Source organism: Oxyura jamaicensis, chromosome 2 (genome assembly GCF_011077185.1).
Source record: "Oxyura jamaicensis isolate SHBP4307 breed ruddy duck chromosome 2, BPBGC_Ojam_1.0, whole genome shotgun sequence".
Lineage (NCBI taxonomy): Eukaryota > Metazoa > Chordata > Aves > Anseriformes > Anatidae > Oxyura > Oxyura jamaicensis.
This window is the reverse complement of record NC_048894.1, coordinates 98307782-98318994: the sequence shown is the minus strand read 5'-3', so window position 1 is coordinate 98318994 and position 11213 is coordinate 98307782. Positions and strand designations below refer to the sequence as shown.

At 47.1% G+C, this 11213-nt stretch overlaps 1 protein-coding gene across 2 annotated transcripts; it reads right to left on the bottom strand.

Annotated features, from left to right (window-relative positions):
* Positions 1-315: 315 nt before the first annotated feature.
* On the bottom strand, positions 316-11121 carry DIPK1C (divergent protein kinase domain 1C). Of its 2 annotated transcripts, none has more exons than XM_035319309.1 (4): positions 10768-11121; positions 5755-6432; positions 1726-1890; positions 316-985 (listed from the first exon to the last, which is right to left on the bottom strand). In XM_035319309.1, exons 1-4 carry the CDS (start codon positions 10954-10956, stop codon positions 770-772), a joined length of 1248 nt encoding a protein of 415 aa, XP_035175200.1. In that variant the 5' UTR covers positions 10957-11121; the 3' UTR covers positions 316-769. The 2 variants fall into 2 exon arrangements, with proteins under 2 accessions (XP_035175200.1, XP_035175201.1); XM_035319310.1 differs by lacking the exon at positions 10768-11121 and adding an exon at positions 9745-10019.
* Between the last annotated feature and the right edge of the window lie 92 nt (positions 11122-11213).

Here is an 11213-nt window from a genome sequence, read left to right as displayed (position 1 = left end):
GCTTGGATGTTCAAGTGCCTGAGGGCTTGTTCACGTGGTAAAATTCAGTGGCACTATTCATACTTCTTCACTGCAAAATATGAGTATCCACATGGGAACTAAACATGGGAGTAATTATTTTGCTCTAGAAAAGTCCAGAGTACGTAATTTCTCCCATCGTCATATAATTTCTCCCCAGTAAAATAGCTATGGCACAAGTAATACAGCACACCAGAGAAAATGCATTTGGGGACATCAGAAAGGAGTGCTTTGTACAAAAGCAACCCTTCACTCACGTAACAATGCATTTCCCTACTTGAACTTTTTTTTTTTTTCTTGATACAGAAGACTCTGTCCTCGCTTTTAAAATCTTTATTCTACAGTGACATAAAAATAAACATCATGCACATATTTCTCCACACCCAACCATCCCCTGTGTTAATTATTGATATTAGATGTGCTGCACGTACTGTTTGCATGTTCAGAGCACCACCCACACTTCAGTAGATGCCCAGCACTCAGACAGACGCACTAGCACTAGCTCGGGAAAACAGGCAAGAGTGGAATCAGGTAATGTAAAACAATTTCACACTTCAAAGTATATTAACAGGACGTGCTGCACCTGCAGCCATGAATTTCATTTGCATAGCAGAAAAACAATCTGCACACCGTGAATGTAAGGCAGTGGGCAGGAGGGGTGACGGAGGGGGACAGAAAACACAGGCTGCCTCGCACGCGTTGTCCCGTAGCAGTGGCTGTGCTGTGGCCTTCGCAGTTCTGCCTTTTGTGTCTACTCTGCCCCCAGCAGTTCTCGCTGGCTGACCCGAAGCAGGTGGTACAATTCGGAGAGAGATTTCAGGGGTCTCTGGGGCACGGCAGCATCCGCACGCCCCGGCTCTGCACACTCCTGCACAGCCTTCTGCAGCTGTGGCTGCAGGGGGAAGGAAACCAGCGGCCCTCTGAGGCTGGGAGAAAACCAGCGGCGGAATATTTTGTCACAGATAACCTGAGGAAAGCAAAAAGAGCAGATTGCTGTCTTGCAGGAGCTGTAACTAACGAATGCACTGGACTGAAGCAAAACGTCTCTACTCTTGTAGCAGCTGAATCCAAAATGCCTTCAGCCATTCAGAGGAAGATAAAGAAAAGGAGTTTGTACAGAGGCTGTTCTCTAGCTGAGGAATACCCCTTCTGCTCAGGCTGCTCTCATTCTTCTGCATAACAAGTGGTGAGGATGGGGAGGCTGGGAAGCAAAGTGCAACCGAGCTGTGCCCCCGAGCCTCTGTGTTGAGTGAGTGCATCCCAACAGCACCATCTGGGTGAGTTATAGGACACCTCAATCCAAGCCAAGGAAAGCCACAGACCCCTTTCTCTGTATTATCTCTGTACTACAGCTGGAGAGTGGAGAACAGCAGCCACAGCCTCCTACTGCTTACAGTCAGGCAGCCTTGACTTCACTGTTAGTGGAGGCAGTGATGGTAATGCCCTGCTCCTCCTGCCTCCACTCACACGTGAGGCACTGGGCAAACAACTTCTGAAGCAGCTACTTGAAAACACAGCAAATAAATGCTAGTGAATATAAAGGTCTGTCTGCCCCAAGATGGGATTTCTGAATGGGACTGGCACTCATGTGGCCACATTTAAAAACGTGACAATCTGCGCTGCACGGTGTCCTCGTACATACCATGCATTTTATAGTCAATGTGATTGTAAAAGAAATGGATGCATAAAGCAGCTGTGTCTACTCACTTGCAAGTTGTTATTGGCTCTCTGTGCTCCACATTTTCTGATTTTCAGATTGCATTTCGAAAAGCAATCGAAAAAATTACAGTCGTCATCTCCTGTGCAGTTCTGTTCGAGGATGTCCCTCATTTTGGGCTCAAAAAAGGCCATATCCACATCGATGGCCACCACCTGAGGATCAAAACAACCCATCAAAACTGGTACAGCATAGACTGTGGATAGGGCTGAGCAAGCTCCTTTCCCTTGGAAGTGCTGTGCTGAGATCATGTGCCTGTGGTGAACCAGAATCTCAATGAAAAGGCTTTCTTTAGCGTAACCGAGCAGCAGTGGTCTTATGAATACCAATTCTTAAACAAAAGCAGCCAGTGCTTACCACAGCAGGAAAGGGAAAATTATATGCGGACAGTATGCGTCCCTGAGGTCAACTGGATTGATTTGCCTTAAACCAGGACTATCCACCTTGAAGATTGATTTACTTGTTGTTGCAGTTTATGCAGATGGCAACTCAACCTTTTAATTATATGATGCTGCAAAATTACCCGCAGGCCAGATGGTCTCGTTCCGCAATTCACCTTTCAGACCAAACTTTGCTGCTGTGGAGAGGAGTACAGAAGTACCTGCCCCTGGTACCACTCCTCCAAACCTGCCGTTGCATCCAGCTGTACCTGTGCGGCTGTAGAAACGGGTCCCTGAGGCTGCTGAAAGCTGGGAGTATTTGCTACAGTTATTGTCATTTATCGTGTGAGGATCTTGAGGAGTCTGTCCAGAAGTAAGGTCCGTAATGGAGCCTAGTCTGCTCTCAGCAGAAAATATAAGGACTGAAGGGATCGGTCAATTTTCTCACCCTGACACAAGGCAAAGCACTGACTATGCAGCACAAAGGGGTCTGGATACCTGCTGCCTGTGCTGGATTTGAAACCACTCAGACTGAAAGGCCGCAGGCTCATTTTCTGTCAGTGTCGCTCCACCCATGAATGCTTCACTTTAAAAAATCACAGAAATAATCAGGGGAAGAAGGGAAGCTGGTAATGGGGTGGCAGCTGCCCAGAGACAAGCTCTGGGTGAACACAGTGGAAACAGTCTCCCCTGAGTGCTATGAAGGCAGCCGCTAGCATGCCTTCAGAGCCATGCTTAACACTTACTTAACACTCAGAACCTTGACTCAGAGACTCTCATAGGGGCCGAAATAATGTTGCAGGGACCTGGGCAAAGCACGGTTACTTGGGCTCAAAGGATAATCTCATTTTTGAGATTCAACCTTCCAAAATTACATGGGAAGCTGAACCGTGTGGCTGGAGCAGGAGCTGGATCAACCCCAGCAGCTAAAGACGTCTGGTCTGGTAGAAGGCCAAGTAAACCTTCCACGGGCAAAAGAAGAACATCTAATCTTCATTTTATTCTTCTTTTTTCTTTTTTTTTTCTTCCTCCCTTGTCCCCCAGGGGAAATCTTAAAGAGATGAGGCATAGCTTAAAAACTCAAGTATTTTTAAGCTTCTTGGAGAGCTTGATAATCATGACGTAGCCTAGGGAATTTCACACATTTGGAAAGGCAGTTTTTGTTCTTTTTTTCTTTACTTCCTTAAACGTTCTTTAGATTTGATATGAACTTCTTTGGAGATTCTTGTAGCTAGACAAAGAGACAGTAAAAATGGTGAAGCATTTCCCCCATCCTACGGTCACTGCACCAGCCTCCCAGCAGGTCTTTGCCAGCACTGTGCACCTTTGACAATCTCACCAGTTGTTCTGATAGGAAAACAAAACAAAACAAAACAAAACAAACAAACAAAAAAACAACCAAACAAACAAACAAAAAAAAAACAGAGCCCCGGTTCTCAAATATGCAGCTGCCAAAGGGTTTGGTTGTTTCATTGAAATTCACCTGTTACAAAAATGCTTGGGCATCCAACCAGATGCTGTACAGATAGATTTGGGTGACACAACCTGGAAATAGCTACATCTTGATTTTGTAGTGATTGGAAATTAAGATGAAGGTATTGAGTCCTAAGGAAATGCAGGAAGGAACCAGCTTGGCTCCTGATCTGATTTAGAGCTGTGTCGAAGGTGCAGCAATCTTTCTAGCTCCGAGGTGCTGGTAAAATAAGCAACTCTCCCTGAGCACAGCCTGTTCACCCAGACCTTCTTCCAATTCTGCCCCTCACATAGCTCCATGGTATCTTAAAATTCCTCTGAACGAGCCACCAAGGCAGTGATCTCTACACCCATGTACTGCAGGAAAAGCATGTGAAGGCTGGAGCAAGGGCTGGAGAGCTGTCCCCATCATCTGAAAATAATTCTCCAGCTACTGCACTCCTGACACATTTCTTTGGGTGTTAGCAGTACCATTACTGGGATGAGTAATAATGGTACTATTATGGGGTTTTATTATTATCCTGCAGAGTATGAAAAACAAGCATGTAAAAAAAATTGCTTAAAACAGATGTGGGACAGAAGAGAATCTGTCTTTGTTGTGTCCCCATTCTGGAGACGACTGAGAAAGCAGCCCAGATTTCCTACTTCTTGCCCTCCTCCCCCAGTCAGTCATCAGAAGCTATCTCTGATTCCTCCCCCAGCTTTCTGGCTGTAGGCATCTCCTGCCTCTCAGCCCAGTGGGGCAATAGCTGGAGATACCATCACGTAATGGCCTGTACATAATGTACAACTGAGAGAACCATGCATGAGCAGCAGCTCTTTTTTGTTTGTTTGTTTGTTTGCTTTTGTAATTAATTTTCCTAGAAAATACTAAATTGGATGGCTTTTGTATACCAGAAGGTGACACGACCTCTTTCTCTTTGGACCCCAGAAATCATGGGATAATCCTGGAAAACCAAGCCTCACCAAAAGGACTGGTAATGGAGGACACATCAAATATCCTTTCTCTTCTCCTAAGTGAAATCATTTTCCTCTAAGTAGGCAGCAAAGCAGGTGTTCTAGCGTGTGCTCAGCCATGTGCAGTTACAGCCTGCAGAGCTGAAAAGGATAGGCAAGCCTGCCTCGAAGAACCTCGGTCAGATCGCACTTTGTCTAAATCCTGGTATGCTTGTCTTAGTATCTTGCTGCACCTCCCCAACCATTCCCTCTTCAGCTGCTGTATTGCACCTGAATAAACAATGTAAGTGAAGGGAAGGTGAAGGGGAAGCACTCTAATTGCTCTTAATGGCTATAAGCTTAGGCAATGTTTATCTAGTGCTCTAAAGATTGGAGTGTCCGTGAGTGCTGATAATAGCATTTGAGCTCCTGACAACATTTTGAATGCACTCGGAGTGCAGAAATTCCACCGACGTCACTGCAAATTGAGAGTCTGGTTCAAATGCTTACTACACGGTGGCTCCGGTCCATACACACAATTCCCACTGAAATCCATGGAATTTCTGTCCACAGACTGAATACATATTCAGCAATATAGTGGTGAGCTATGTCACCTCTTAGAAAACATTTACAGCTATACACTTCTGAGTTCCAGCCGCTCAAAGCACAATCAAACAGGAACAGCACTGAGGAGTTTCTTTTCACCATCCTCGAATCGTTTCCAGATCAGATAATCTGAACACTAAAGCAAAAAGATGTGTACGTTTGTATGCAGGGAGTTCCCCTTGTGTCAGACCAGAGAATCTAGACTTAGTGTTCAGGCTCTAACAGCTTTCCTTTCAGCATCGCTGCCAGAAATAATTGCCAGGACTCAGGTTACAGCTTCATTTACAGCTTTTGAGATCCCCTTGCCTTCGGGAGGCATCCCTCACCACATCCAAAGGATATGACCCCGTCAGTGTCAGTACCTTTGAGCAGGTGAAACAAATCAGAACTGAAGAAACAACCCCCAAAACAAGCAGCAGGATCTAGTGCTCTGAGATGTGGCTGCACATATTATGATGACAAGAAGTAGTAATAAGTCTCCCCTGTCACTTTTAAAATGTGTTTGTTTTGCAAAACCTTGGCCAAAAACTGTATGAGGAGAGACTTGTCATTTTTTACACAGCCCCTTTCAGTCTAGAACTCGACCTCAAAATGCTGCAACAGAGCCCCAAAGCCCCAGCTTACCGTGAGATCGTGCCTGATAGCAAAGTTTTCTGGTTTGATGTCACACAGGTGAAGTCGGTGAGAGAAATCGTTATCGAAATGCTGCACCATGTCCAGAAAACTGAGTGCAATGTCAATGATGGCTCTCACTCTGCTTCTGTGGCCAGTAAGGGAGGGACCAACCATGTCTTCCAAGGGAAAAAGAGTTTTGTGCCAGGCGTGTCCAGCTGTGAGATACTCCACGGCATAGAAGTGTCCACAAGAGCCAATAATTCGTAGCACGTGTTTGCTGAAGTCCTGCAGCAAACTGAAGAAGATATATTCCTCCTGCTGGAGCAAGGACCACATGCTGGCCACCTGTGCTTTCCAATGGGGTCCCTTCTTCCTTGTCCACAGGGGCCCCATGGTGTTGTTGGACAGTTCCAGACCCAGAACATTTTTGACCTCCAGGGCTGCCATCAGCAGGAGCTCCGTTTCGGTGATATCCTGCATTTCCACCTCCTCTAGCATGCTGAGATGCTGGTAGCTGGAGAAGATTTCCTGTTTGGATTTCAGGATGATGGGCTGGCCTCTCCAGTCAGCCTGGATGACCTTCTTCCCTCTGTCGTAGTACAGGCAGTGTTTGTACACCAGCTTCTGTGCCACACACAGGTCTTCACAGAGGTCGCCGGTCAGGGCTCCGCTGCTGTAGTCAAGACACTGGAGCGAAAGAGAAGAATAACCGTAGCAGGACCACATGCCCACGGACCACTCAGAAGAAAAGCAGAGAATCAGCACAGTGTAACTTAGACATCCCCACATAAACTACAGCTGTGGATGGGTAGCTGGATAGCTGGAACCCTCAGCAGTCCTGCATGTGCCAGCCTCGTGCTCAAGGTGTCCAAGGAAGCTGTAAGAACCTCCCTCTGCACTGCCTGGAAGCAAGGAGGTGGTACTCGGTACCTCTTGGGCCAAAAACTTTCAGAAATTTTAAATTTGTACATGCTTTATAACAAAATTACTTTTCTGCTCGATAGTTAAGTGGCCACTGTAAATTCATAAGAGAACTGCAAGGATTCCCTCAGCAGTCCTTCCCTCAACCCGTAATTGTTTCCATACCATCACGTCCAAGAGTGTAGGCAGTTGCTATATTCCTGAGGGCATTCAGAAGTGCAGCTGCAGGGACTGCGTTGGGGGAATCAGCAGAGGGGTGATCACCGCTCTCTGGTGGAAGGGGAGCAGACCGTGGTGATGTAGGAAGCCAAACAGCTGGGAGGAGGCTTGACAGTGTCAGCCTCCTTCCTTGCTTTCTGGCATTTCAGCTGTCATGTAAGTGAGCTGGCAGCTCCGACTGCATGTGGAATACTTGCAACGTTGGCTTGACCCCCGCCTCATTTGTGACTTGCTGCTACATAAACAGGAAACATGAGTATAAAATTCAAGGGATGCGTTTCCTTGGAAGAGCCTCTGAGGTGTGCACCAGGAGAATGCATTCTGATGCCAGGCAATATTCCAAGCCCAGAGTTAAAAGACACACCAGGGAGTGGGCACAGGATTAAGTCTAAAATCCAGGAATGGTGCAGGAAAGGGTTAACTTAGCTAAATTTTTAGCTAAATTAGCTGAAACAGTTCACGAGGGCTGGTCATAAAACATACACTCCAATGTTCTCACAGCCCAAAAGAAAATATTCAATGCCAGCAAGGGGAGCCATGAAGGCAAACTCTGGCATCAATGTCCCGACCCCGAGCCCAGGGGGTGCACGTGTGATGCACACATCTGCATCCACATCTTAAATCAGCATGGTCAAGCACATTCACCGGGCCTGCCCACAGACTTCAGAGCACACAGATCAATGGTCTTGCTTTTGAAAATCTGCTCCTATGAATGCAATACAAAAGTATTTTACCTTTTTAAGTAGGAAATGTAATTTTCTCAGCAAAAGTAGTTTAGGAGCTCTTGCTGCCTGGAATGCCAGGCAACTTTTGAAAAGATAACAAGCAGAAGGATTTTTTTTTGTTTTGTTTTGTTTTGTTTTGGAGCTTAAATATAATTATACTTAAAATCCTTGCTCTCCTACTGAGAAAACCACAACCTTATTCTTGTTCCGCTACATTAAGAGAATCAGGGCGCGGTCCTGTAATTGGGTCCACATGGGTGAACCCTTGCCCTGTGGACAGTCTTACTGTGGCCCTTTATCGACCACATTCACTCTTGGAGGGCCCATAGGCATGTACATCTAGAAGAAGCCATGCCCAGAAGACCTGCAGTCAAGCATGTGAACGTGCAGCCTGTTTTCTTGTGTTGCCATCATGTCATTATTAATGGCATTAATGAGGAAAAGTCATGGAAAAAATAGTCTCACATGTCCCAGGCATAGGAGCTGAGTCATTTTTTGAACTGGCTGCTGTTTGGGACTTGTCTCCTGTTCCATTTCAGCCAGTATCTGACAAACAGTCTCTGAATGTGATTCTTCTTACACTGAATCTGGGCAGTGTTCTGCAAACATAAATTGCCCAAGGAGTTCCTACTCTCACAGTGACAAAATACAGATTGGCCCTAAAGAAGTAACATTCTCTATTGGTCACCAATGCAAGCAAGAATCTCAGAAAGATTTCCTCCACTAATAAAAAAGCAGCAGAGCAGTTTGAACACTTTTCAGGAGTTTCTCTACTCACAGAACGTAGTGAGTTGCAATTCACTCAATGATTTTAAAATTGTCCTCATTTTCCTGTTCATTACAACCTCAAAGGCCAGCAAAGACTGACCCCAACTTTATGTCCTCAGTACTTCAGCCCACCTTATTCCAGCTTCAAGTGTTTTATGTTTTGCCTTGTGCATGATACACTGAATAAGCTTAGCTCCTCAGCCCTCTCACTATGATAGCTGTTTTTTCAGCCCCTGCATCATTTTTGTGTTCTTATTCTCTCCCCATTTCTTCTCTCTGATTTTCACCCACCGATCTTAGAAGCACAAACATCGGAACTGAGCGCCATGGTCAAAGACAGGCAGCAGCCCTTCCCTAATTCTCCCTTTGGGATACAGTCAGAGCTCATATCAGCCTTTTAGGCACAGTCTGCACTGGTAGCTCATGCTGAAGCAATTATTTAACCCCCACATCCTTTCCAAAGTCATGCAGTTTCACAGGACAGTCTTCCATCCTATTGGCATAGCCTTTTCTGCTTTGCTCCAAAGGTCTATTAGCTTGTATTTTACTTTATTAAAGCCCATTTTTGTGGGCTGAAAACTTTAACCAGGTGAGTCAGATTACCCTGCAACAAAAAGATGCTCTCTCTATAATTTACCAACCCAGGAAACTTTGCACTATCTGCAGACTTCACCATACAAGATTTTATAGCACCATGATGACTGCTGATAAACAGGAGAATTAAAGTCAAAAAAAAAATCTTCTAGAAATGGTCCGTCACACTGACACCTCTATCTTAATGACTGCACTTTGAGATTTGTTGATGAGACAGACACAAAAACACAGCATCGGTGAGGCTTGGACTCATTCATCTGTTTCTGTTTAAATTGGCCACATAATTTTTCATATCCTTAGTTCACTTATCAAGATAAGTTTAAAAAGATGGGTTTAAATTAATGTAAAAGTTTAAATTAATGTAAACTCTGCCTAGAATTTATATCATTTTAAATAATGTGCTGCACCACTGCCACTTTGTGTGTAAATCAGGCCTGAGAACGAGTCCTGTCTTGTAATCAAGTACTTCTTCTATGTAAATGCTATGCTAATCAAGGCTTGGGGAGGCAGCAAAATTAATGAAACCCTCCAGAGAAAATCAGAACTGATCACTATGCAATGTAGCTTGGTATAAACGAAGGTAAGACTGGTGTTAGGGAACAGCAAGCGGTCCTTCGGAGAGCTGAAAGCTGCCTCTGTCAGGCACACAGTGCTGCTTTGCCCTTCCCAGAGCAGTACACAGCTACACAGAGGCACATGTTACTTACGAGAGGGAAATTAACCCTCAGAAATATCACCTGAAGGAGAATATACCCATGCAGTCATCACCCACTTGTTTAAAATAATTCATCATCTTATCTCCTGCTGAATGCATTGCAGATGACCAGCAATATAGTTTTCTTTGGAAGTTGACTTTGCTTGGAGAACGACGTGAGGCTAAAGCCACCCGGCTGTTTCGCCACAAACTGCACTTTGAAGAGCTGCGAAACTCATGCAGTGCTCCAAAGGCGTACAAAGACCTACTTCTGGGCTGATGAACACGAGCTCATTTTCTCCCTGTTCCACTAGGACAGTCCCTTTCTAATGCCATTCAGGAAGCCTGTTGGTTACAACCCTTGGTGCTACTGTCCGAGACTCACCGAAGCAAGCAGAGGGACGCAGCGCTCTCAGCTACCGTTCCTCTGGAAGGACCTTCCGAAGACAACCTTCAGACCACGCTTGCCACACACCAATGGAGACAACTTCCCAAGCTGGTGCCTGACATCTGGCTCTGCCTGGGCTTCTGCAGCTGTGCCTAATCCTCTCCGAACCCAAGGGAAAGCACCAAGTCTCCATCCACACAGCAAGCTCTCCATCCACCCAGCACCAGGTCTCTCCTCCGTGCACCCAGCACCAGGTCTCCATCCATCGATTTGCTCTGGTTTCTGATGGTAGTGGATGGAGCTCGGGGGCTCCCCACCGTCCCGTGCCCTCGCAGAGGGGTGGGCAGGATCCTTCCCCCCTGCTGCAGCCCGGTGCCCGGCATCCCTCCCCGTGCCTGTGATCGCTCGTCCTCTATCACACAGAGCCGAGGGAGATTCGGGGGGCAGCTCGTGCTTGCTGCCCATTGTCTCACTGCCAGCAGCGTTCCTCCCTTCCCCTCTCACCAACGGCACCACGAAAAGCCCGAATGAAGAAGCAAAGCCCCGCTCCGCGCCTTAACCCGCTCCGCTCCTCTTTCCCGAGCGCTCCCGGCGCAAACCCTAAAACCCGCTTTTGGCTCATTTTACCCCAGGACGGGGATCCCGGGGCCGCGGAGCATCCTCCTTTCCTCCCTCCCTCCCTCCCTTCCCCTCCGCCCTGCCCCTCCACCTACCAGCCTGGCCAGGATGCTGCGGCCGCTCTCGTCCGTGCAGCGCCCGGGGAAGGCTCCCCGGCGGAGGAGGGCGAGGAGCGAGGCGCTGAGCCCCAGCCAGCAGGCGGCCCAAGCCAGGAGGAAGGCGGCCGAGCTCCTCCGCCGGCCCCTGAGCCGCAGCCGCTTCCAGCAGCCCCCGGCGCCCCTCATCGCGGTGTCCGGCCGCCCGCCCCGGCCCCGCACCGCATCCCCGCCTGGGGGTGCCGGCCTCGGTGGGTCTGAGGGGAGCGGAGTCCCGCCCTCTTTTGGCTGCTCTCTCCCGTGCCAAGCTCCCGTTAAATGAGAGAGAGAGAAAAAAAAAAAAAAAAAAAAAAAAAAAAAAAATGAAAGTGTTCTGTCTTATTTGATATATTTTTCCCTTTTTTCCCTTTTGTTCTTGTGTTTTTTCCGGCTCTGCCATTTTTTGG

Bases quoted from the DNA above. Each gene is read 5' to 3' on its own strand.
- DIPK1C (XM_035319309.1), bottom strand. From the start codon at position 10,956: ATGAGGGGCGCCGGGGGCTGCTGGAAGCGGCTGCGGCTCAGGGGCCGG. The intron at 1,891-5,754 runs GTAAGCTGGGGC...TTTGATCCTCAG, and splicing joins CTATCAGGCACGATCTCACG to GTGGTGGCCATCGATGTGGA. The intron at 986-1,725 runs GTGAGTAGACAC...TGCTTTCCTCAG, and splicing joins GAGCCAATAACAACTTGCAA to GTTATCTGTGACAAAATATT.